The 27,703-nt window shown below is 39.4% G+C and overlaps 1 protein-coding gene across 1 annotated transcript in view; it reads left to right on the top strand.

The window, feature by feature from the left end:
- EEFSEC (eukaryotic elongation factor, selenocysteine-tRNA specific) overlaps window positions 1-27,703 on the top strand; it is a 122,963-nt gene that overhangs the window by 59,194 nt on the left and 36,066 nt on the right. The window contains exons 5-6 of the mRNA XM_005522074.2: window positions 4,837-5,478; window positions 20,678-20,834. Of these exons, the coding sequence (XP_005522131.1) occupies window positions 4,837-5,478; window positions 20,678-20,834 (799 nt within the window). The remainder of the gene's footprint in view (window positions 1-4,836; window positions 5,479-20,677; window positions 20,835-27,703) is intronic.

Below are 27,703 nucleotides of genomic sequence, written 5' to 3'. Positions count from 1 at the left end.
GCAAAGAAATGCCAAAGATATTTGTCATAGCTGGTCTCAGTTACAAATTCCTGTTGCTCAGGACAGAGCTCGGAAGTATTTTACCTCATTCTGGTGGTAGAGAGGTAGACTGAGTGATCCAGCCCAAGCTCTCTACTTGAAAAATCCATCCAAGCTAAGGAAAATATGTGAAAGCTTAGAACTCTGTTATAGCTTGTAGGGATCCCTTACATAGGGAAACCAGATATGCATAAGAGAAACAAATCTAATACTGGGGGTCAGTTGCACCCTTTTCAGTGCTTCTGGGTTTGTATTTTAAAGGCCAGACAAAATACAGATGAATTTTACTTATGTACTTGAGCCTCTCGAAGAAAAACCCTAGATTTGGAGTATTTTAAACCATGGGCAAATGTCTCTGTCAGTCAGGATCAGAGTGAAATATTGTACTGATGTTCATGGTCTGCCCAGAAAACAGGAAATCAGTGATTTAAAGCAACTCTGGCTCTTGTTATTTGATACAGTGTGTGCAGACCAACTCCCTGATTCGCTTCTCTGCTGGTTCCGTGTCTGACCTATTGAAGGAGATGCAACTCCAACTCACTTGGGTGATCTAATCCATCCCCCAGTCGCACTGGCATTGTTCTGGTCAGATTCTAGTTCCTACAAACATTATGTTCTTGGAACAGAGGTTATGGTCAGTTATGATACTAAGCTGTGTGTTCCTTTGATAGTTCTGGTGCTGAGAATAGGAGGGGAAAAAAGGAATGGGCTTGAATGTATTCTTTCTCTGATATGTTTATGGAAACTTCAGATACAATAATAGGTACTAATTAGAACAAGTATAGATGACCTTGTCAATTAATCTGCAGGGTAATGGATAGATCAGTATGAAGTGGTGATTCTCAGTAGGTTGAGTGATGGAATGTCATTTTCTACTTGTGTCCAAGGACAAACAGACCTCTGAAAGTCAGACCCAGCTAGAAGGAAATCAGGTGCTTCTTAGAGCTCTGAGTGAGCACAGCCACAATGTGCAGGGCTTCCCTCCTGGGAGAGAGCTGGGGGCAGCAGAGATAACCTGCTTTGGTTGGTGGGGGCAGTGGGGTGGGTGGATCTTTACATAATTCTGCAAATTTACAATGTTTTTTCAATTAGGATAATGTTTTCTGAAAGAGAATTAGTCGAGATCCAAACTGTTCTTGAACGTACATTTGAAACTGTGGAGACCATGAGCAAATGCATTAGCAGGAGCCTCATTCAACAGTGGAAAATACTTTTGCGTCCATACTCCACTGCAACCTTTATCTTGCACATAGGAATTACAGCAGACTTTTTGTCACAGGAAGTGATGCTTTACAACTGCATATTATTTAATGTAGTTGAATACTGAGGAATATGGCAGAACACAGCTTATATTCTAATACAAGCAGCTCTGTGTGCTATGGTCGAGAACTGTAAATCACAATGAAAAAATTTAATCACGTGAAGTGACTATTTCAAAAGTACTTGTTCATTCTCCTTCTGATCATTGATGGGCTGCATGTCAGGTGTGCCTAATCATTTGAGTTAATTTAACAGGAGAGAGTAGGCACAACGCTGAGGAAAGTTTCATGGATGCCTAATTAAAAGCCAATATGTGTTCTGAGTATATGCACACAACTGAATTTTCCAATTGCATTTTTTATTCTTAAATGTTATCTAAATTCTGTTAAAGGTATTTCAGATTAATATAAGTAGATTGTAATACGTTCATCTGTTTAGGTGGGTAAATCTAAAAAATAATATTATAAACTGGAATATTAATAATAAAGTCTTTGTGACTTCATTTAAAATAGAAAACTAGACAGATCTCTTGTGCATCTTCTGGTTCCAATTTTGTTTTGAGGAGTGATGATGCTGGAAGATTCTTTAGCTCTTGCCAGTTTATTGACCCCATCCATGGTTGTTGAAAAGGAAGGATTTACTGCCAGTATTATCACATGTGAAATCACAGAAGTCTTTCAAAAAGATTTGGGCTGGTACTTTTCATATGGCTGTTTCCTTCTTATAGTGCTTGTAATGTCTTTGAAACATTTATGTTTAGAAAACCTTGGGGTTTTTATGTTTGATTTTTCTTCTTGAAGTCATTAAACATTACTTGTGTCACCATTGTTGCAACTATAATAATGATTGAAACTGGAGAGGGAGAGGTAGTGGATGAAAGAAGGAAGGGTTTGGGAAAGATTTGATTCAAGTCCCTCTACTTCCAGCCTTTAAAAATACCGTCTTGGAAGTCAATAGAAAGCTGGAGGTAAATGCTAAATTGTTTCTCTCCAATTTATCTATATGGCTAGTATTGTTCAGGAGGTTTAGCTAAAGGGGTAATGAATGTATATTTGAGTACAAAAATTCTTGAAACTGAAACTATCAAGTATTTACAGTGGCCTTTTAAGTCTGTTTTGACATTAGTTAATATCTTGACAAACTACTTTGGTTCAGGCATTTTTAGTGAGGTTTTTTTCTCTTACATGAACATACCTCTTGATCTCCTTTCTCATAATATTTTGTGGATTCTTCAGGAATTCACAGGCATTGATGTGGCATTTGATTTGAGAAATGTTGTAATAATGGCATTATAATCTGTAACAGGGTGTTTCTTTTGGTTTTGGTTAGCAGCCAGAGGCTCAGGGAACCCAAACAATATTCGTAGTGGTGAAGCTCATGGGTATTGTTGTTTGTATAATTATGATTTCCAAAAGGAATACAATATTTTTGTTGTTTTCCAGAAGGCATGTAGCTGCTAGATTTTCTTTTTTTTTTTTAAAGCTCTTAATATTTCAGTTAATGAAGGTTTTAGTTCAGCCAGTAGACTTTTCATTTGCTCTTCTATTTTGATCTAAGTTTCTGCAATTTTTTCCCCTCTGAGTCAGGTGATGTTTGGAATAGGTGTAGACAGATCATCTGGAGCCGAGTGAGATGTCCTCCATGCAGGGCAGCAGGCTTTGTGGAGAAGGAGAACATGAAAAACATGGTTTTGTTTCCACTTATGCATTGCAGCTAAGATGCAGGGGAAAAGCTGATATTTTCAGTATTATAAATTACTGAGTAAATAGCCCTATGATTAAAATAATTAAGTTCCCTAGACTGTTCTGAATTGTTCAGCCTAAATGCTGTGCACTGAAGCTGTGAGACATCTGAGGATGAAACCCAGCTCTGCCAAGTCCAGTCCTTTGGTTTGGAATCTCTTCATCAATGCCTGCATATTTTGTTTTTTAATTTTCAGGAGTTAGAAGATAAATGGGTAGGCTGGGATTATAAAATGGGCTACTAAGGGATAATGCAGTGGTTGGAGACTGATTTGAGAATAGTTTAAGCTGAATAAGAAGGTAAAGGCTTGAATGCTGAGAGTTGCACAGTAGCATTTGGCATGAACCTTTTAGATAGCTAGTAGAATGGATGCTAAGTAAAGGGAGATGGAAGAAGAAATTATGCTGAGAATTAAGATCTGTCCTAGCAATGCTGTTGTTCTATACACAGTCACAGTATAATCTATTGTATTTAGATAAAAGCATACTAAAAAAATTATCTCTGGAACTGAGCATTCTCATGGAGAGTTCAGTTCTTGGATCTGAATGTTGAGATTTCAGCCCTTCAAAATGCCGTGTATAATTTTTCTGTACTAAGGACTTTTGTTGGAGTATGTAAAATTTATTTAGGAGATTTTTTTTTTTATTATTTCCAAAGATACCATTTCAGTATTAAAAGCTTTCTAATGTAGGCATGTATGAAGCAGAGTGATTATCTACCCAAGCATCCAGCATTAGTATGAATATAACAGGTGACACCATAAATGTATTACCAGAGAAACATTTTGGTTACATGCAATTTGAGGGGATGGGTATACTTATTAAGGGTGGTGGTTTGCTGAACTGAAAAAGAAAAAAGCCAAAAATGAATCATTATTAAGCTAAACCAGTTTAGTCTGATCAAGCTGAGCCTAGACTGATCTCTAAAAGCTTATTTCATTCTTCTCCTTTCCTTGAAATAAGTAATACAGTTTCAAGCTCGTTAAGGCCAAAATTGGATAGCATCTAGGAAATTTTAGTATAAATAGTGATTGGTGTTTCACTTTTCCTATAATATTCCTGAGATATGGAGCTTCACATTTTAGTCACAGCAATGCTAGCTATATGTTTATGAACATTCAAATCTTCCTAAGAAAGCTTTGAGAGGATTTTCTATTTTAGTATATGGAATACTATAGACTAGGAAAGGGTGGGGTTTTGTATTACTGATTATTTTGTAGTGATGGTTCACGAGAGTTCATTGTGCTGGGTGCTGTGCAAATACAAGGTTTTTTTGCTCTGCACATTTTACAGTTTATTCAACTATGTCAAAGAGGAGAGTGAAAGTATTTTCATGGAAGGGGTGGGAAAGCAGGCACATAGGTGTGTGAATGGGCATTGCAGTGCTATACTTCTGATGTTGCAGATGCTTAAGGGAGTACATTTAAGCTATTCCACAGTGTGGGTATATCTGATTATTTGCAGATAGTATTGTGGGTACTGCAGCACAGATGATGTAAATATCAACATAATTGAGGTCATGGTAATCTTCAGTCTCATGAACAGAGGAAGAATGATCTAGTGGGCTCAAATATGTGGTAATTTTAAGTGATGGAGTTCTCAGACTATTGGCTTTCTACCTTTTGAGTTGTGGACTCTTCTAGAAGGTCAGTTGTCTTAGAAGACAGCAGGGTGTCATATGTGGCTGATGCATCACAATATTAGCATATATCATGTGCCAAGCATATATGAGTGCTTCTCATGCACTCATATGCAATTAATTGTTTCATTCTTTTTGTTCTCCTTTCTTCTATAGGTGATAAAGAGGGTCAAGTCCATGCAGATGTTCCATACTCCTGTGACTTATGCAATGCAGGGTGATAGAGTAGGTGTCTGCGTGACCCAGTTTGATCCCAAACTGCTGGAACGAGGCCTGATTTGCACCCCAGATTCACTTCACACCATCCACGCTGCCATAATTTCCTTGAAGAAAATTCAGTATTTTCGAGGAGCTCTTCAGACTAAAGCCAAGTTCCACATCACAGTTGGTCATGAAACAGTTATGGGAAGAGTGATGTTTTTCAGTCCAGACCCTGCTAACTTCAATGAAGAAATTCAAGAAAATGTTTTTGATTTTGAAAAAGATTATCTTTATCAGGAGGAATATTTGTCCAAGGACTCAGTTTCTTCAGAGGAGAACAAAGAAAATGACCACTCAGGAGAAGTCCAGCTCCCAAAACAACAGTGGGCTTTGCTGGAGTTTGAAAAACCAGTCACTTGTCCTAAACTGTGCCTTGTGATCGGCTCTAAGCTGGATACAGATATTCATGCCAATACCTGCAGGCTGGCATTCCATGGGGTACTGCTCCAAGGCATGGAAGACAAGAACTACACAGAGACTTTCCTTCCAAAGCTGAAAGTGTACAAACAGAAGCACAAAGAAGGACAAGTGGAAAGGGTAAGCTGTCTCTCTGTGCTATATATGGGAACTGGAAGTATTTGTCCTGTACAGATGTTGGTGGGCTACAGAATTGTCACTGTGTTCCAGAACCTTTACATGGGTCTTTCTAATGTTTGTATTCCCCAGTGTATTACATCTGGTCTGCCTGCAGACAGAAATCACTATTTAAAGTGACTGGTTTATTCAGTGCAACCCAGTTGAGTAATTTGGTGCTGTTTTTTCGCTGATCCTTTTGGAGTCTGATCAGTGTGTTCCTCCCAGAGACTGCCTTGTGCACCTTCCTAAGTGGCAAAACATCCAGCTTTCCACTGATGTATTTTACACAGTCTGCAGTACATTGAAAATGTAAAGACAGTGGAAAACAAAGTAGGATTTAGTTAAATAACACAAAGAATGCAAGTAATTTTTTTCTTTTTTTTTTGATCTTTACATTTTAATGAATAATAGTATTTATTTTAGTAGGCAAAAAGAAATTTCCTACAGGATGCCTTACAAGTGATAGCATGTTGAAGTTTCAGTCAGGTTCACATGGAGAACTTAAGCTGTGCCTAATGCATGTTGTTTCTATGTCACACAGGTAATAATAATCATCATCTTCTGCTATAGTGCTTGTGTTTGACCCATCTCAGTATAGCAGAAAACAGAGATGGTTTCTGGAAGAGTTAGCAGCTACAGTGAAAATTAAAGGGCATTTGTTTGTTTTCTGCTGTCAGAATTGGAGAGATGAGCTCTGTAGTGGTTGGTGTTACATTGCTGGCATAGGTTTGGCCTTGGTGGTGGTTACCCTTCAGTCAACAGTGGGGAATCACTTGTTTACACATTGCATAGTAGAATTTTTCATGATAAATGGTTTAGGTGGAGATGTACAGTGTATAAATAACTTAATTGTTTACCCCTTAGTGAATGAAGTTGCCACAAACTTCAGCATTTTTTTACTTGATGTATTGGTACGATAGGTGATCTATTAAATATTGGGTAAAAAACTCTTTTCTTTAGATTTTCCTAACTCAAAAATTCACTGTTTGAACAAAACATTTAACGTTGTTCTTTTCAAAATTCCATAAAGCCGAGTTGAGGATTGCATAATATCTCTCCTTAATTTGCTATAGGAGACTAAACACTTGGCATATGATACTGTGTTTGCTATGTATAATGCAGACTCCTTGAATATTGTTTGTTTGCTTTACTAATTTAATAGTAGGAAGATCCCTGCTAGGGCATGATTAGTGAGGCTCTTCAAAATGCCTCACTAAATTAATCAAATAGCTAATTCATATTTCTTTGGTTTTTTTCCTCAGGTTTCTGTTGAAATTTTAGCTCTTAAAAAAAAAAGGAAATATGAGTTTCTCCTTTGAATTTTCACTACTGATTTTGGAGGCATTGTGTTGGTTTTTTGAATGCCAGTTTTGTCACTAGAAAGGAAGGTAGTTAGGAGGGGGATGTCTGGAGCTTTCTGAATTTTTATCTTTGTTTTTATGGGTTACCTGAAAAACCAAAAATCCGTAGTCACTCTTCACAATTTTGGTAGCAGGTGTATTGTCTCCTTTGTTTGACATGTGCAGCTGCCTTTCTCCCTGGCTGATGGAGATTCTGAACTAGAATGAGGAGTCGAAAGTGTTCTGGGCTCTAAGCTTCAGAGAATCTGTAGACCAAATATCCGTGTCTGACATTCTCCTGGCACTCAGGAGTTTTCTGAACTCATGAAACATTTGTCTGTATCTTGGCTAAAGATTGATACACTTGTGCATGGCCCATGCTGCCAGGATCCAGTGAGACCTGGCTTACAATAACGATAGGAACAGATGGTTTTCTAACTGAGGTGAACTGGTCTCACATTGTTTATTTTTGTTCCCAATACATGGCACTAATCTATGGCACTTCAAAACTTTCAGAGTACCAACTGTGTAAGTTGTCTGATGGGGTTAACAGCTTGCTGTTAGCCCTAGTCATACAATTTTAATTGTTTTTATTTAGTGTTACTTTCAAACTGTTAGCCAGTTTATATATTCTGTTCTTGATTTTACTGTGTAAATAATGGAATACCATTAATCAATTACACATAATCTATTTTCCGGCCCAAACAACAAGCAATGAACATGCTTTATTTAATATTTGACCAACAAGATAGTTTATTAGGCTATGTTAGTGAACTGTTTTATTTTCCTGTGCCTTTTAAAATGTAGATAAGGAAGGTTTATTATTTTATCCTGCCTTTGTACCACAGTGTGCCCTATATATGTGCCTTGATCACTGTGTGTATGGATACTAGCTGGTCCTGTAAAGGGACACTTACCATCGAGTAGTTTCTGCAGCTTTGTTTGTACCCAGCTTCTGCTTCCCATAGTACTGAAGATACTTGGAGCTGGCATTTTCCCTGATGCATGCTGAAGGGATAATTGAGCAATTATTGTAGGAAAGGCTCATGGTGTAAAGTCCCAGGAGCACTGAGGGACTTGGAAGGGTTGGTGGGAAGAGGACCGTGCCAGGTATGAAGAGCCTGCTGGGGAACTACTTACAGCCAAGGTAGCTGCTGCTCAAGTCTGCACTTTGCAGAGCACAGCAGCAGGAACAATTGGGTGGTACAGAGACTTATTTTAGTACACAAAGTCACCAGCTAATAGAAAATTTGAATCAGCTCGTTCCACCCTGCTGCTGATGGATGGCTGGAGATTAGGATCGCTGAATTTAGGGTGTCTATTCTTGGCACTGATACAGGAAAATTTCTTTCTCTGTTGAGCAAGGAAGCTCCCCCCTCCCCACCTTCCCTGGGGAGGCATAAAATAATAATAATAATTAAAAAATACAAGTTACCTTCACAAGAAGTGAACTTTTTCTTTAGAGAATACTGCTGGGGAAAATTAGCTTCATAGCTTCCTGAAAGGCTGGAAGAGAGGGAGGCAGGGGCATGTAACGTCCGCCTTCCCGGGTTCGCGATACAAACATGCTTCCATAGCTGGGATGCAGTGGAATTCAATAGTGCCCATTTGTAAAGCATTGCTGCTAATCTGATGTGGGGTCTCCTAAGCCCCCCTGCTTGCTGCTGGAATTAAAATAAATTCCCTGCAGTTTAACTACCAGTTTACCCAGGAGAAATCAGGCATTTATGGTTTGGCTTTTTGTTCCTATTCTGATTACTTTCAGAGCACTGATTGAATAGTAAGAACTGTAAATTCATTAAGTTTCAGCATCACAGTATTTTTCTTGTATATCCCTTGTGCATGGCACCCTTCTGGACTGTAAGGTTAATTTTTTTAATAAAACAAGAATATTTTTTCTCCAACTTTTTTGTCTCTCTACAAGAAAGTGTGACATTTTTCCTGTTTCACATAAAAATGAAATCCATGGAAAATACAGCATTTACTACACAATATTTTTTAAAAATCATACTTAAGCTAGCAAATTTAGGTTTTCAGATAGTACATTTTACTGAAATTTCATGCCTGAGCTTCCTGTTTTTTCTCATCTGCTGAGGTAATGGAAAATGTTCTACAAAAATTCGAGTACCCTGTCATCACATTTTTTACTGCTCACTTTTCCCTTTTGGTATCTTACTTCTCTAATGCCAGGATTGAGTGGAGCACTGGGAGAGAAAGAATCAAACTTGACTGCTGTTGGTCATCAAAATCTTTGCATTTACCTGTTGATGCCTAGAGAAGGCTGACCTAGAACAGAGGCTAGGCAGGTTTAAGAATAAAGTAGGTATTTATTGAAAGGCATTAAAGGATACACCTTAGGAAGTACAAGAGCCTGGCCAGGGCTACACCCAGGCTGGACCAAAAATGGTCACAAAATGGACTACTGGTCACGAGGTCACGTATTTTTATGTTTTGGTTCATGTGCATATCAGGGTTAATTGTTCAATCCCTGTTTCACGTTATGAAGTCCCATCCTTCTTGTTTTCTCTCTTCAGTCCACTGTTGTTTATGCTTTTGGGCCTGAAACTTGTAATGATTGTCCTTGGTATCAATCTAGAAAAGGAATTGTTTTGTCTATCTACTCTGGGAAGAGAGCTCACTAACAATACAAAGCTTAAAACTACACAGCTAGGCACCACAGAATATGAAAAATATAAAAGCTAAAACTCAAGGCATCACTGTCTGCAGTGCATCCTTGTTTATTTATCTGCTCATTTTTTTGGGGTGAAGGGGACTATGTATTACTCTGATCTATGACAAATTAACATAAGAGAAGTTAGAGTTGTCTGAAGTGCAGCTTAGTCCATGAAATTGAGATCCTGGGATTGCATCTTGGTTATGAAAAAGTTTTGCATGATTCTACTGCAGTAATGGTTTTTCTGGCATTATACCATTTGATATTTTTGAGCTGTTACAAAAATGTGTGAATGCTCTGTTTTGCTTTAGACCACAGGGTTTTTTCTATGTTTAAGTATGGTAAGTTTTAAGGAAAACCAAAATATGCTATTCATCAGAACTAAGAGGACAGTGGCAGAGGTTTGTATTTGCTTAACTTGATGGTTTAAAAAACAATGTGAAATACTAGTCCAGCATTCTCTTGCAGAGAGGACTTGAGAGAGGGGAGAACTTCAGTGGGAGGAAGTTTCTGTCAAGAACATCTTTCTGGTGTGGTTATGTGGAGGCAGAGACTGTCGCCCTCTGGACATTTTATTTTTGCAAACCCTTGGCTGCCTGACAAATGTGCTTTCAATAGGAAAAAGCTAGGCTGGCAACAAGTGGCTTGTACTGATAAAAGTAAAAGAGAGTGCTATTATGAACGCCAGTGCAGCTCCAAGGAGCGTGATGTGGGAATCTTGGTGAAAAAAGGGCAGGTTTTGTCCCTCTGATTTGACATTCAGTGCTGGCGGTGGATGTGGGCTTGCTGAACTGCAGCAGGTCAGCAGCTCCTGGAGTTGGAGACAAATCACAAATACAAGCAGCAACTGTTGTCCCTGGGCTTCTGGAGACAGGCTGCTCGGCATTCAGCTTTCCCATTTCTGTGGGCAAAGAGACTTGTATTAATCCTAACACCATCTCTGAAATACCTTCTTTGAATTTAACCTCTATGCAGCCTTGCAGGTTAATTCCAGTCTGACTCATGAAGCAGTTACTCAGTTCCTGGAATAAATCCTTTATATTTGTCACATTATTTGCTCTTCGGCTTCCATGAACATACAGGTTGAGTGCAAAGAATTTCAGCTGAAAGGTGAACCACAGGAGTACATCATGGTTTCCTGCATGACTCAGATATTCTGCCTGTTTTGAAAGTGTTTGCACGAGAAGGATTTATCTTAGGATAGCTGCCACAGGGTCCTGTTGTCATGGGTACTCCATATGGTAAATCCATAGCTCTGTGGCAGAAACAAAAGGGGAAGGAAAACTCTGCTCAGTGTGAGCTGCACCTTCTGCACTTTCAGGCTTGTGTAGTGAAGAATATACACTTATATCTGGCTGGAAAGGTTTTCCATTTTAAGTGTGGCAGAATGCTTTCCTATCATAATGGGCATGTTCTTTATAAAGATACTTTATCTGTGCTCCTTTGTCAATTCTAAGAAGAAATCCTCTCTATTTCAAGATTTTTAATGTATCTTTCTCATTATTTGCTTTGCTCTTCAGACTTTACTTGATGGTAATCATGGTGTACGATGTCCTGGTTTTGTTCATAGCCACTTTGTTCACAGGTTTTGTGGGTTGCTGGATAGTAAGTTTTCTTGTTGTACTCATTCTCCTGGGGGCTGGGGCCATCATGTAGCCAGAATGCTTAGTTTTTAGGGTTGCCTATTGCTTACTAACAACGTGTTACTAATTGTTTGAATATTGGTGTGATCTAAGTGTCCCCAAGGAGAATCACATTGTTGCAAGAGCAATAAGTGAAAGCAGGGTAAGTTACCGAGATCTTTATCAGTGCATCTCTTCTGAAGTCTGAAGGGAAGAGAGAAAGCTTGTCTTTCGTTGGGTTCTTCCCTCTTCTTCCAGCAGGGTAGGAGGAGCTTTGTCAGAGCAAGTACATTACCTGAGTGGTCAAAGGGAAGGCTTTGTCATCATTACTTCACAGATCTTTCTGGCCTTTCAGAAGAAGGATAGGATATTGTGGAGATCAGTGCCAGCAAGCAGCTACAGGAGCTGTGAGAAAATGGTTTTAAATTTGTTGATGTCCAGCAATAACCTAGGCTGTCCCTTGGGGAACTAGACAGTTTCCAAAAGCAGTGGTTTTGAAAATGGTAGGTTTTTAAAAACAGTGAGCAATATTTGAGTGGAAACAGCTCATGCAGTTACTGAGTACATGCCAGGTTTGTAGTAGCTCAGCCACACACTTTATCAGACTGCTAAAGGAGTGTGCAAAGGAAAGAAAAGGGGCTTGCTCATGAGCAATAAGAGCATCTGATGTGATTCATTTAAGGGATGAGACCAGTTCTGTGCTGATTACCTTTGCTCTGGGAGGCAGTAGGTTAGTATAGGAGAACTAGACTATTCTTGTCTGGAAAGATTCCTGGGTAGTGGATCATTTATAAAAAACATTGTTCCTTTTTCACTTTTCCAGATATCTGTAATACCAGAATTTGTTTCAGAGTTGTGCCTATAGACTGTTTTCGAAGTATGTGTGACAGAAATACTCTTCCTTAAATTTTCTGTTGCGTGGTTTCATGGTGCTGCCATGAATGAAGATAATTAAATTTTACCACCTTGAATAGTTAGACTCTTCTACCTGTTTTATTTCTAGGCACAGGATGTTTCATTATCTTACTAGAGCTAATGTTGCATCTACTATTTTCCTACAGTGAAAAGTGCCAGGGGCATAGCAAGTGCAGTGCCAGGGGCATAGCAAGTCAAACCCTGCATCAGCCAGGTAATGGTGCTTTCAGGGTGACTGAGGTGGGGTGTGCAGACTGATAGGGGCACAATGTGAGTGACAAGGCCAAACTGTGAAATCTGATTGAGTGCTGCCTGCATGCACCAGCAGTGACCTGGGCTGTCTGCAGAATCCTCTGTGACTCTAGCTGGGAGAAGTGGTGGATGTCACTCCATCATCTACTGTAAACATGCAGACGCCACAATTACTATTTTTCCTGCTTTGATGTCTGAACATGAGTTTGTTTGGTTCTGCTTGGCTGCTGATGGTATGCTAAATACAGTAATAATACAGAGATGAAGGCAATCAGGTGAATAAAAGTGCACAGCTCATTCACCAGTTAAAATGCACTGTTCAGTGGGAATATAAAAGATGTATTTATTTATTGGCTCTTGTTTAGTTTTTGAGTAAAAGAGTCTGAGAAGCTTAGCTGGGAGAAGGGAAGGCTTACTGCCCGTTAAACAGAAATACCATTTCTGCTAAACAGTGCTGAGAGATGGATGGTAACGTTTCCTGACATTTCCTAACTCAGCATATGGATTAACACATTAGAATAAATTTGTCATAAAAGTGTACCAGGTAAGTTGCAGAATCTGTCTTCTTACCCATAGGAGAAAAACAGTTTTGTTCACTCACCAGCAAAAGAATGGCTTACTCCACATGACTGGCTAGTAGAATTTTTGCAAGGTTTGAGTAACACCTATGGTTATTATTTCTATTATTAAATTCGAAATGCAGACATGCTTTTGAGTCTTGCAAGTGTGTGGACAGCTGGTCTTGATTTTTCTGAGGTTGTGTAATAGTCACCTGTGGGGGAATCAGTTTGTCAGCAAGGCGACCAATACACCATTTTATTTATTGGATACAAAAATGAATTAAGAACGTTGCTTAGGTTGCAAAATCAAGAACTTAAAAGTTAGGAAATACCAGATTTACAGTTGCGTATGCAACATTAATTCTGTTCCCCTGTGTCTTTGCGCTGTGCACTTAATAAGGCAAGGTTCCTCTGAAATTTTTTCGGATATGGTCATGTTAAGACTCTATCATGGGGTATATCAAAGAGGAACAGGGATAAGGTTGTATGGACATCTGGCATTTCTTAACTTCTTAAGTGCCCAATTCTGCAACTTACCTTTATATTAAACCTAAGTTATTTAATTTCCTAGGTATTTTTAAAGTCGAAAGATAAAGTAAAACTAAACCTCCATATTGCTGAAGCAAAGCCATCCCTTTACTGTTCACCTTCACTGGAGCTGCACTTACAAACATCCAGCAGTGTAGCACAGGCTTGTGTTGCTTGATAGCACAGACCTTGTTAGCTACATGGCAGAAGGAAGCTGTTACCCGATAGAGGAGGTCACTTTGGGCAGCAGATCCACACACTGGAGTTAGAGGTCCTCAGGGGAGGGGACAGACTCAGGGTGTTTGTATGTCTATGCTATATCTTGAGAGGACAATGCAAGTCTGTCAGAGTCAGCTCTCTCTTCCTCAGTATCAGTTGCTTCAGGCAGCTCTTTCCAGGCCTGTCCTGTCCTTTTTGCCTCCTTCCTGTACCCCCCTGCCCTCCTCTAGTTATTTGTGTGCAGTTTCCTTTAGAAAGAAATTTAACTTAGTGTCGCTATAGCTGACATCCTGCTATGTGCTGGGTCTATGCAATGTTCCAAATTAAACTTGCCATGTCTCACTGATGTCTCCTTTTTGGATATTTAGGATTTAAGAAACTGAGATCACCACAGTTAAAATGCTTCAAAATAGATAAGAAATTGCCTGTGTGTTTTTAAGTCATGGAGGTACCACCAGTGTCCTCCTGGCTGCTCAGAACCTTCTCCAGGAAGAGAAGCTCTCTTCAGCTTGGCAGTCCTCTCTGTGTCATGCTTACAAAGCCAGGTTAAGACCTGTACGTGACATCTTGTCTACAGAACAAGTCTTGTTGTTTTTTATCTTGGATAATAGAGATCACAGGGTTTTTAACTTGTGTAGTAAGTCAGGGCTGGCAGGTCTGGAGATGGATGGTGTAGGATGTAGTAACAGTCTTGAGCCTCCTCTTTCCCTTATCTGTTGATGTTGATTTTCCCACATAATGGGAATGCAGCATAGATTAATAAAAACTGAAATCATGACATGAACCAGTTTCTTCCCACTTGGTAAAACTAATGTTTTCATTCAGCTCATGACAGGAATTCAGTGCCTGGGATTCAACACTTCTAAGCTTTAAACAGAGATGAAGGAAACTTGCATTATAGAGATGCATGATGAATGAATAGTGCCCTGTTGGAACCCTGCATGTGCCTGGAGAATGCTGTTGGGGAGATGTAGGGCTTTTAGAACCTAAAGCAGTCTGGTTGTCTCTCACTCATTGTCCTGTCTCATCACTTCTTTTCTTTGCTGCCATGCAAGGTCTTACCAGGCTCTAGTGGTGGCACAATGCTCAGCAAAGAGAAGGGAATTTTATGGCTCCTTATTAAATATTCCCAAACTCCATTGTCCCTTTACTCAGAAATGCAGAGAAAGGAAAATGGTTTTTGGATATAAGAAACATAGGCTGGTGAGAGATGGGTCAAACATCTGGAAACCAAGTTAATGGATATGTGGAGATGTTAGTGTGATGGCTTCCATTAAAACAGCAGTAATGAAACGTGAAGCTGAAGGCCTCTAGTGCTGGAGGGAGTTGCAGAAAGAAAAGTCTTTATGCTGCTGTAAGTAAGCTCTTGAGGAAAAGCTGTGATTGACCAAATCACTCTTTCTTTGTACCAAGTTGTTCAGCTAGTTCTCAGTAACCAGCTATAAGCTTGAAGTCTTTGTAGAGTCAGAAAAGCTGGACACTTGATCATCGGTGCAGTCCTCTCAATTCCTTTCTCCTTCACCCTTTTTGTGGCCTCATGTACCATCATTTTCTCAATGCATGAAACTTTGTTTAAAAAAAAACAGAAATGGGAATATTTTTGAGGCTGCAAATTCCTGACACAGAAATGGAAAGTGCTTGAAACTGTTTTCTAGAAATAAGTGAGCTGTCACTGATCATGATGAAGATGTCTCAAGCGTACTTTTTCTGAAGTACAAAAAGTAATAAAAATGCTTTGTATTTTCAGTGTTAGTCACAGGTTCTTTTTGTTCTTTTTCCTCTCCAGTTGTTTTTCTGCTTTAGTTTCAATGAACCTTTTATCAGTTGTCTAAGAATAGTACTTCGGCTGTTAAAATTTATTTTTTTTTACTCATGTAATTTTTTATTAAATCAGAAAAGGCTATTCCTTCTCTTTCTCTATATCTTTTCTGGTATTTCATATTTATTACTTTTACTTTCTCTGTCTTAAACCTTTCCTTATTTCCCTCTCATACTGGCACCACTTTGTTTCCTCTTGTGTGTTTCTGTTCTGATCCGCTTTTTTTTTTCCTGCAGATACTTTAAGAGATGAGGGTTCTTTGCTCTCAAAATGTGTGTAATGGATTGTTGGAGAGGGTGTTCAGATGACAGTAATTTCTAAATTATCCTAAAAAGGAGGGTTGTTTAACAGGCTGGACAGTATAACTTGCTATCCTGCTCAAAGGGGCATCCTGGAGTTGTTTTTCCTTGGAATTAATACTACAGTTTGCACTGAATTCCAACACATAACATGAACTGTGGTTTTGCAAACAGTCTAAGGCAGGGTAAGTACTGAAGAGATGAAGAGTGCAAGTTGGTTATTTTTTTATGTGAACTTCTTGGTTTTAGCACAAGGGTTATGTGCCAGAGATGCACATACTTCACCTACGGTTATAAAGCACTCTTTACTTTTTTTTGTGCAAACACAAAAGCCAAGTGGGAAGGGATATTTCATAAACTCAGTGCTATTGTGTCCTCTGGTCTAAGCCATAAAACAAGAGTAACAGAGATGTTCCCTTTGAACTTGAAATCCTTTTCTAAGCTGATGATCTAACCTAAGTGAGAGGGGGAGACTATACCAGCCAGAAAACTTCTCTTCTGGGTATTTTTCCCATCCTGCCCCTTTTCTTTTTAAATGTCCTTAAGTGAGTTTGATGCTGCACCTCTGCCCATAAATTTAAAAAAATATTATCGTAATGTAGGTCAGTGAACTGAAACGCCACTGTACACCATGGGGGATTAAAGTCAGAGAGGCAGCCCTCTCCCACTCCTACTAGGTCATATGACAATATAAACAAGAAATGCAAGGAGCCTTCAGCTTTTTCTTGCCCTAATCCTTTGTTTATGCAGCACTTAAACTGACTTTTGGGGTCGTCTCTGTCTGGCATTAAAGCCCTAAAGCTTTTTGAAGTTTCCATGAAGTTAATAAAATTAGTCTGTCCTCATTGCTAGGCCCCTTGCTGCTGCTTCAGAGCAGACTGCATATCCCTTACTGCCTTTGTGGCATTTGGCTTTGTAAGTTCATAATATTTTATACTGAGAAAAAGAGTGTTTGAGAGAAAAGCAGAAAGCTCTCCCGAAAGGCTGTTCAGCTAATAGGTAAAGTGATTGCCATTGTAGATGTTCTGAGAACTCAAAGGGGATTAACTTAAAATCCTACGATTGGAGGTAAATTGCTGGTAAAGTAATTGGAAGTGTTGAGTTTCAGTTAGGGAGAACAACATGCATTTCTTTTCCTTTTTACAAAGCAAAGCTAAACCAAAAATATAATTTTTCTTTTATTTTTTTCTAATACACTCTTAAAGTTGAGAAAATGAGCTTTCCTTCATAGCAATTCTCTGCTTCATTCATTTATTTTAATGCAAAGACTGATCCAGTTATCTTAGTTCCTGTTAGGACAGGCATTCTCTAGTTATTTTGTCTTTGTCAGGAATAAATTGATGATGGCCTCACTGGAGGGCGTGGATGGCACAGGATGGGGTGTGTAGAATTTAGTGAGTGAGATAGAAACTTTGGGTCATAGAGGTTTTATTCCAAACAGAAGGTCAGGCAAGTCACTGATCACTTATTATCTCAGCACCACTAAAGTGGTTTTGTTTCTAATGGCCTGTAGAGATGCCCAAGGAATCATGGTAATACCTACAGAACATATTGATTGGTTAAAGGAGGGATTTTTTTTTTTAAACGAGTTAAGAACTGGCTGGATGGCTGGGTCCAGAGGGTGGTGATGAATGGGTCTGCATCCAGCTGGCGGCCAGTCACCAGTGGTGCTCCTCAGGGGTCTGTGCTGGGGCCAGTTCTGTTCAATATTTTTATTAATGACATGGATGAGGGAATTGAGTCTTTCCATAGTAAATTTGCAGATGACACTAAGCTGGGAGTGTGTGTTGATCTGTTGGAAGATTGGAGGGCTCTGCAGAGGCCTGGAATGGTTGGATGGATGGGCAGAGTCCAATAAAATGAAATTGGGCAAGTCCACGTGCCGAGTCTTGCATTTTGGCCACAAAATAATCAATAACCCCCTGCAGTGCTGCAGGCTGGGGTCAGTGTGGCTGGACAGGCAGAAAGGGACCTGGGGGTACTGGTGACAGCCGACTGAACATGAGCCATCAGTGTGCCCTGGGGGCCAAGAAGGCCAGCGGCATCCTGGCCTGGATCAGGAACAGTGTGGCCAGCAGGAGCAGGGAGGTTCTTCCCCTGTACTCAGCACTGGTGAGGGCACACCTCGAGTGCTGTGTCCAGTTCTGACCCCTCAGTTTGGGAAGGACGTTGAGACGCTTGAGCACGTCCAGAGGAGACAACGAGGCTGGTGAGGGGCTGGGAACACAAACCCTGTGAGGAACGGCTGAGGGAGCTGGGGTTGTTTAGCCTGGAGAAAAGGAGACTCAGGGGTGACCTTACCACTCTCCACAGCTCCCTGAAAGGTGGTTGTGGACAGGTGGGGGTTGGTCTCTTTCTCCAGGCAGCAGCTGACAGAACGAGAAGACACAGTCTTAAACTGCACCAAGGGAAATATTGATTGGATATTAGGAAAAAGTTTTTTAAGGGAAGAGGGTGTTGGAGTCACCATCCCTGGATGTGTTTAAAAAAAGACTGGAGGTGGCACTTGGTGCTGTGGTTTAGTTGAGGTGGTGTTAGGGCGTGGGTTGGACTCAATCTTAGAGGTGTCTTCCAACCTGGTGATTCTGTGACCATAAGACTGGAAAAAAAAGTGCAGCTGGAGTCCTTGGTTGCTCTCCTATATTGAATGTACAAGAGCAAGACCCTAAAATGCACCTTTCTTTATAAAAGATAAGGGTTTGGGTTTTTTTAATTCAAAGGTTTTATGTGAGTGTGGCATAACTAAATGCTGATAGATTTTGTTTCTATTCTAATACTCAGAGGTTATAATTTCTGGTTTACTCTAAGGTACTTGATGCCTTTAACACTTATTCACAGAAATCACTGTAGTTTTTTCTGACACCCTTGATGGGGAGGCTCTAAACTGAACCATGCTAGCCTAGTATGATTGCTCATCCTGTAATTCCGTTTTTAATTAAATTAAAGATAACTTTGAAGTGCTCTTGGAAAAATAAAAGATGTTTCCAAAGATGTTGGTCTTTAAAGTTGGCTTCCTGTGCCATTTGAGGGATAACCGCAAAAATAATAGATATATTAGAGATCCTCCCTGGAGCATATTGTACCATCTGTATTTCAAACACAGTGGAAAGAAACACTAGCCAGCAGTGGACAAGAGGCAGAACAGTTTTGAAATTCTTGTTTTAGGAATAAAAGATCTATAGGATGAAATAATATTTTAATTTCTCTAGCCAGTGCAACTGGAAAAAAATTTAGATTTTGAAAATGAAAATGCTATTTCAGGTTGGTATTAACAGCTTCTTTTTCTTCTAGTCTTCCGTTTCAGACCCAAAGAAAGGCAAGTGTGACTGAGAGCTTATCTCCCCCCCCACCTCCACCTATTATCAGGGCCTCTAGGAAAAGACATTATTCCATTTTACATTTAAGCCAAAATGTTGCTGAGCAGTGATGCTGCCATCAATGGTTCACAAGCTATTTTGAAGCAGTGGGAGAGGACAGACACAAAGAAACCCCATAAAAGTGTCCTTTTGGGGAAAGATGAGGAGTTCAGGCAGTGAATGTTTTTGAGGCATCTGAGTGCTTCTGCCTACAGTCTTGGCTGGTCCCAGAGCAGAGCTCCCTGTCCTGTTGTCATCTCCATGTGACAGAAGCAAGAAGGGCTGTAGATATTTCTCACCCTGCATCTGGTCTGGGAAAGGGAGAGGTCCTGCCAGTGCTCTCTAATACTGCACAGCCCTTTCAAGACTGTTTATGGCTGAGCAAGTAAGATCTGTTTAAAATAAAACAAAAATGAAATTTCTGGTACTAGGTTTACTACCATACTGAGATTGGCATTAAAATGGAGGGGTATATATGTAACAAAATAATAACAGTCCTAGGGATTTGAGTCTGTATATACATTATAGTTTATGGAGGAGGCTTCAGAGAAGGACAGTTGCTTAATAAACCGGCAGTACTTTAAGTCATCAGTATTTTGAGTTCATTTAAACTGAGTAAAGGGGAATGTTCAGAACTGATTGCAATTCTTTACTGTTCTCAGTCACTTTGATCCTTTCAACCCTTAGGTGTAGCTAAAAATGGCTCCTGAGATAGGAAGAAGAGCTGCAACTTTCACAAAAAAAAAATCATGGAAAGATTTAAGTAATATCCCCATATTTATTCTGATAAATAAATGTTCTTTCTGTGTCTACAAGGTAGAGTAACTGCAGGCGTTGGCTGTACAAGGATATTCACACCTACGGGATTAGGCTCACTTGACTGCACCTTATACTTTATAATGCCTAAGGGAGGGTTGTTTATCTTGCCTTACCCACCAACCTCACTTCCTCTTGTTCCTGATAGCTTAATTAAGAATTTAACTTGGAATGGTTCTTCCCACTGGGTTACAAACCTTGAAATTAAAATTGGATACAGTGGTCATAAGGCTCTTGGTTTAACAAATCAATATGTATGTGAAGGTGAGTATTTAAAAGGCTCTATTTAGAAACTCTATCATTTCTTTGGAAGTGTAGCTGTTGGAGTGCAGGTCTGGAGCTAAGACAAAGAATGTTTATGTAGGTGAAAATGTACCTAGCTGTAGAATAAAAAATAGAATGAAATTTTTGTCAGCATAGGTACTTGAGTGACTTTCATGGGAAGGTTTAAAAGCAGAAAAAAGATTTTAATTAACTGATCTTTACAGCATGCTCTGATGTAGGTTTTATTCTTCCTGTATTTTGATAAGGGAGATAGAAGCAGAAATATGTTAGTTCATAAAATCTTCTATGGTTTTAGAATTGCCTTAAACTCAGCAGTTTAGATGACTCACCCAGAGTTTCACTCATTTGGGCATAAATGGTTTATCAAAGGTGGAGTGGTAGAAGTTGCCAAACTTAGCATGTAACATGGATAATTTTTTGTTACTTTAGCTTGTAGAGTTATGAATCCTTTTTTTTTTTTTTTCTTTTTTTGCAGGTGATGGATGATTACAGTGTGATTGGTCGTTCATTGTTTAAAAAGGAAACAAACATCCAGATTTTTGTGGGTCTGAAAGTGAAACTGTCTACAGGAGAAGATGGAGTAATAGATGGTGGTTTTGGACAAAGTGGTAAATTTAAAATCCGCATTCCAGGTAGGTGCTTAGCAGCTAACAAATACTAATCTGTGTCAAGTGTAGAGGATCTTTCCATATTGCAAGGCAAAGTGCTACCTTTGTGCTACAGGTAATCTCCTGAAGTTCTGAAATAAGCTCATACCCAGTTGGAGCAGGGATCTGGTGGGAACTGTACCTCTTCTAATTACATGATGGTGGCTGTGACTTACAGTGTGAGACCAAATGGCCTGAAGCCACATCCCCTGTGTCAACAGTCTCAAAATGACTTCTTGCTAAGTGGCAGTAACACAGAAACCATGCTGTGGCCAGAGAGGTTTGTGGTAATCTCTCCTCTCTTAATGTATGTATGATTTGCACCAGAGCCCTTCTAAACAAATAAAAGAAAGCAAACCTGCAATCATTTTACCTGTAGCTACTTATTAAATATAGTATATTGGATGCAAGTTCCTTAAATTGGCTCTGTTCTGCATGTTATTACCTAACTTGCCTTCAAGCAAAAACTGCTTGATAAATGGGGTTTTGGACATCTTGAGAGTTTTTTTATTGCTTGTGTCTCCTGTTTTTATAATATTATATATGACTGTATTTTTCATCCTTGGTGAATTACAGGAAGGATTTATGCCTCCTTAGGTTAGAGCATAGAAAATGATGGATGCTAGAATTTATAAGTGTCATTTACTACGGTTTTTTTTTCCTCCTCCTTTTAAGACAGCAGAGCAGTTCTGAGCCTTTTCAAAAGGTTGAAATAGGTGTTGCATTTAACTCAGATTGCAGGATAAGATTTTAAGGATATCAGGCAGTACTTTTGTATTTCTGTTTTGTCTTCAGCTTGTTTGTCATTAGTTAATCTCCCGCCCTTTTAGGGAGATGAGTAAGATTACTTCTGTTGAACAAGTGGAGAAAAGAAATCATAATTTTCTATGGCAGCAAACAGTCAACATAGCAATTGATCTTCAGAGAAAGGTGAAGTTTCCTGATTCCTTGCAGAAGATGGACTATCTTTCAATTTAATTTAGAGTGTGATGCAACTGCTCTAATTTTGACCCTTTTTGCAAGTTTCCTTTCTTCTTCCTGTTACAGGATAAGAATTCCTGACTATATAAAATATCTCATGTGTTCTGTCCTAGCTGTACTTACAGTTTTGCCACCAAATACTAGATTTTGCAAATAGGTCTGAGAGCCTAATTAGCAAGCACACTTCACATTTAAAGAAAAAGGTTGCACCAGGTATGTGTTTGCTTTTAGTTTTCTGGTATAGAAAGGATTGTGGGGATTCAGTGAGGTACCTTTAGGTAGGCGATGAAATGATGCATAGATGGCCTTCGAGCTGAAATGCTGAAAATCAAGATGGTGTCTTGCTTAAAAATGTAATTACATAATGTTCTTAGTAACTTCTCTCCTGGAGGCAAAAATCTGATGAACAAAAAGAACGGAACAATGGTATTTATGTTGCTATTTCTACATTTTTGCATGGAGGAAATGGTTCTTCCTGGGACAGAGAGAAGCCTTATAAAGAGTCTCTGGCACCCTTGTGGATTTAAGCAGGAACTGTAATTGTGAACCAGCAGTTACATTAAGAAAATTGTATATAGATTCAGATAATGGCATTTTTCTCTGTTGAATTAGTGGGAAGAAATGGTACCTTTCACCAAGGTGTTCATTATCTAATCTTGCTTACACTCATCAGATGTTTAACAGCAGACCTTGAAACAGAGGACCCTTTATGGTTTGTTCTTTCAATGAGAAGAATATGTAGCAGAATGCTAGAATTTAATACCTCTCTAAGGTAGGCAGAATAATACAACTTAGTTTGCTTTGCTTTAGTCTGGGTCAAACTTGGGTGCTCCTGTTGTCTAGAAAGAAAAGGCAGTTAAATTAAGTCAGGTTGAGGGTATCAAGGAATGGGAAAGAAGCACAGAATTTGAAAAAGCCTAAAAACCTGTCTCTTTAAGAGTTCCACGGATTTGTGTGTAGGGGGAGGGCCATTGCTGTGATACTGCTTGAGTCAACTGCAGTTCACATTCCTTTGTTAGATCAGTGTTGCTTTTTTAATGTGTCTGCATCCTGTTTGTGGGTTGGTTTTTTTTTTTAATTTAACTGGTCAGACTTCTCTCTCCCTTACCCCATCCCATTCTTCATCCTTGCCTCCTCTCATACAGTCTCTTACATATTTTTTGGGGTAGACCTTTTTTTAAATTTTTCAAAAGTTATTTTTCTGTGATTCCTTCAGAAGTGTGTCAGGGAGTGGGAGGGAAGGGAAGGAAATGTCCAGGCTGAAAACCGCCTTGTACTGCCTCAGTCTGGCAGTCCATCAGTCTTCTCTTATTTAAAACCAGCCAACCTCTAGAACTGAGTTAGCTTGCTCAGCTAGTTGACCTGATGATTGCTGGTGGCTGGTTTTACAAACAAACCTCTCCATGGCAGTAATATTCAAAGAGAAGTGTCAGAGGCTTTTGTCCTGACTACTAAAGGTAGTAATAGACCGTGGCTTGTCTTAGGGTGCTGCATGGTCCTGCTGGAACCAACAAACCTGCCCACATGAGCAAGTGTTGGGCTCCCCAAGTGTTCTTCCATACTCACTTGAAAATGGCTTGTGTTTGCTATAGATCAGCCTGGGGAACATTGTCTTATGTCATCTGTGGGCTGAAACTTGGCAGACCACAACTGGGAATGGCAGAATGTGCATCTGTTTCTTACTCTGGCACTGCTTGTGTGCAGCAATAAGTCAGATACTTCTCTCTGCTCTTCTGCTTTGTGAGATGGGGATAATTACTGTCCATTCTGGAAAAAAAACAGAATAATGAAATTCCTGATTTAGATTTATTCCAGGCTTAGACCATTAATATTTCTTGAAAAGACGTAATTATCTTTATTTAGAGTACAAAAAGCACATCTAGAGTACAGCATGCAATTGGAAGTTCCTCAGTTGCTGAAAGATGTCAGTAGTTTGGAAAAAATTCAGGGAAGAGCAGCAAGAATGCTGGAGAGACTGAAGGGATTGATTTATGAGGGAAAGAAGATGAAAAGAAATGCATGAAACTCAGCTAAATGATGTCTAAGTGGGAGATATGATTATCCACAAGTATTTGAAGAACATAACAGAGAAGAATCCCTAAGGGTGGTCCAAGGAGGTGGAAGCAAAGCTTAATAACACGAAATAAAGCAAAGTGTTACTTGACTATTGATATATGTTATTTAGCAGAGATGTCTTGCACTTCTAGATTATCTTTGGAGAGGAAGATGATGTATTCCAATTTGCCAATACTCATGTAGTTTGCTTGGATGTTTGCTAGTGCAGGGTAAAACAGGTGAGCGGTAGGGTGGTGGGTGGAAGTGCAATTTATTTTTCTCTCACTTCTGATTTTGTGTCCAGGCATGCTTTTATTGCTTGAATGACAAGGTATAACCTACTTTCTAGAGTGTTTGCAGCAGCATCTAAAATTAAAAAAAAAAGTATTTGCTGGCAGATATGCTATTCTGTAGGGCTCAGTTGTGGAGCTGTTTGTGCTGTAACTAAAGGCAAAGTTTCAGGGCCTGTTAATTGACAGGATGACTCCTTTCCAGACTGGTTGCATGATCAAATGCATAAAAAGGGGGACATAATCTCTAAACTCACAAGAGAGTTTTGCATAGTTTAACAAGCTGCTTAAAAAGCAAATGGGATTTGAAAGGCAATTTAAACTACACTGCTTTTAAAGTTATGCTTTGTGTGGGTGAGGGAGTGAGCTACTGATGGAGCGCTGCTTGCTGAGGTGGGTGATATGTGGCAGCTGTTTTAGTTGTAAATGGAACACTGTATAGGGTAAATGAGTGAAAAGTATTGTTCAAGAACAAGTTTGGGGAGGCAGGAACTGTATGTTTAAGTGTCTTATTCTAAAGAAGATAAAGGCTAACAATGACAGTCTTTGGAAAAATGCTTATTTCAACATACCTTGCACCAAGGAATGTTGTGCCAGTTGATAAGACATTTAGAGGAAAGTTCAGCAAATCATTTGAATAACCTAGTGGGTTTTATTTAACTGTCTCTCACCCAAGAACTGACCCTGTAAAACTGTGCTTGTTTGCAAAATCTTGATTTGTTGCTGTGTGTCTTGACATCTTCTAAAAGATTGACTTTACACATGCCCATTTCTTTGGTTTTGGCTCATTGCATTTGTCTTGTGCTGGATTATTGTAAAATGTAGCAACTTTTTAAATCTAATTGGAGCATGTGTGATATCTCGGGCATGGTTCACTTTCTTTTCTGCCTTTCTGTCTAATTTCTAGTGAAGTGTTCATCCTTTCTGAGGCACTGCAATGTGTTTGACTGCCATTCTCCTCTTTTTGACTAAAAATTGCTGTACATGACTTAGTTAAGAGTTACCTTATTTCTTAATGCGAAGGAAGCAGCGCATATCTAACACTCCTAAGAGCTGAACGCATTTCTGAATTGAGCAAATTTAAATGTAATAAAAGACACTTTTCATAAGAAGAGATAAAAATGAGAATATTGGAGTACAAACTTCTCTGTTCTTTTTAGCCATACAGGATAACAGGAGTTTTAAGTTTCTTAAAACAGGTGAAAAAAAACTGGTTTATGACTTTGTCTTTTGTTGCCAGTAACTTTTTGCCTTGTGCTTGAGAGAACAAGTCCATTTCACTGTTTCCACTGCTTGTCATGGTAAGAGGGATTGAGCAAGCCATAGAAGTCTGTTCTGACAGATCTTCTCCCTAGTCCAGGACACAGTACCTCTGGGATCCTGCAGTGCTGGTATGACATGACATAAAGTGGTCAGAATTCAGCAGTTCAGAATTCTTATTCTTGAGATCTCCTTGTATTCTCACATGTGAAATTAAGTGTAGAAATGCAGAATGTGTTTCCCCCTTGCATATTCTGGATTTGGTGCATCTTTGGTGTTTTTATATTTTGCCAATTTTTCATTGGATGAGATCCCACACTGGCTTGTAAAGTACTTAATGACATAGTGGGAGAGCTATGATGTAAGAGCAGTACTACTATGTATGATTGCAATTCCAGTTAAAAACTGAGGGTTTAAAAGTGGAATTCAATTTTTTTTCAGTATTTTTTAGCATTCCACTTAAACAAGGAAGTTGACTAGAGGTTAAATAGCATGAGGTAAATTAAAGTTATGTGGAGATTGGAAAATTAAACAGTAAGATAATGTGTATCACATTGTCTTCTGTAACCTCCTCCTTAAGAGCCATCTTTATTGTATTCTTTTTTGATATTTGATTTATTTTTTTTCATTACTATTCAAGGCATATGTTTCTTTGTTCAGGTAGGTCTTAACACACCAATGTAGCTGGCATTTGTGGAATATTACTTTCAAGGGTTTGGGTTTTCTTAATTATAGGAGACAAGCTTTAAATAGTTGACTGTAGATAAATGTCATATTCCCAACTGTGTGGTTTGGAGGGCACTCCTTACTGACATCAGTAGGAATGGGGCAGTCTAAACCTTTTCATTGCAATGAGAATAATTAAACATCCTGTCACTAAGCAGCATACTTTTTTTGTGGGAGATCTTGACATTTGTAATTCTTTGCTTGTGTTGCATTAGAATAGGATAATCTTCTCTTAGGCAAAATGGAATTTAGGCACATTTGCTTTCCCAGCCTGACTTCTGTTTTAATAAACGAAAATAAAAAATTGTTGGCTGCAAGGGTCTGGTGGGTTGCCATCCTTGTCAGTGTCAGGTGAGGCTGAGCAGGATTTCAGTCAAGAGGAAAAACAAAAGCCCAAGGGCAAAGAAATCTGTGTAGCTGTGTTTTATTTAAAAGCTGGAGATTAGCTCTGCTTGTTCTTTCACAGTCTCTTTTCCCCTACCCTCTAAACCAAACAAAACCTAAAATCCTTAAGGGGTACTTCAGGCATAAATCTCCTTCTCTCCTTTTTGCGAAAGTTGGCTGGTGTAGTATGGACAGAGGCTGGAAGTGGATTGTTGCCAGGGAGGCATCACTTCCTTGTATGATCCCCTCTTGAGCAGATTAAACTGCAGTGATGTGGACCTGGTGACCACATAGGAACTAGGAATTTGTACTGCACTTACACAAAAAGATTGACCTGAAGGAATCAAGTCTACCTTTTCAGTGTGACATCATGTGAGCCCATATTGACCTTTGAAGCTGAATAACCAGATTTATTGACATTAAAGTGTTCTTGTGGAACCACAGTCAAAATTTGTGTATGTTCCTTCTGAATGAAAATAGAAGTCAAGGAAATGTTAAGTTACTAACTGCCTGTCTGCCTCATTTGTGATAGGATTGGGAGATCCTGGTCTTGTTTGCAATGACAGAATTGCAGGATGGATCCTCTGAACTGAGAGCTTTGAAGGGGGAATGTGTTGATTGGTTTCACAAGCAGCAGGTCATTGCACACTAGGGCAGATGCTCCAGTGTTCCCAGGGGAGGTTATGACTCTTCTTTGGATTTAAAATTTCCATTGGAGTGTCTATCCAGCAGGTTGTTTTCCTGGGATCAAGCAGACATGGATTATGGAATTATCAGGCATCAGGTGATGTACGTCTGCAAGAAAAGAGTCCAGCTCCTGTGTAAATCCTTGTGTTGGGTACAGTATGGGCTCCACAGCGATCCTCCAGGTCATTGAAAAGAGTGAGGGAGCCTTTTATTTCACTGCCACTCACCCTTTCTACTCTTGTGCAAGAGGAGTTTAATGGAGGTGTCATTAGTGCAACAGGAGGAGCACTGGTGGTTCTGCACCACGTGATGGAACTGCAGTGTTTCTTTCCTACAGACCTCATCACACCAGTGACCATCACACTCCCCTTGAGGTCAGGGCTGTTGAGTTGCCTTCAGGAAGAACTCCTATTGCTCTGACCAATCCTGCCATGGCAGTAAAGAGCAGTGTGTGCTGAACCCTTTTTGCTC

This window comes from Pseudopodoces humilis, chromosome 13, assembly GCF_049639895.1.
Source record: "Pseudopodoces humilis isolate 2021_Gansu_Grassland_sample_001 chromosome 13, ASM4963989v1, whole genome shotgun sequence".
Taxonomy (NCBI): domain Eukaryota; kingdom Metazoa; phylum Chordata; class Aves; order Passeriformes; family Paridae; genus Pseudopodoces; species Pseudopodoces humilis.
Note: the sequence above shows the minus strand (reverse complement) of the source record. Positions and strands in the feature narration are given on the sequence as shown.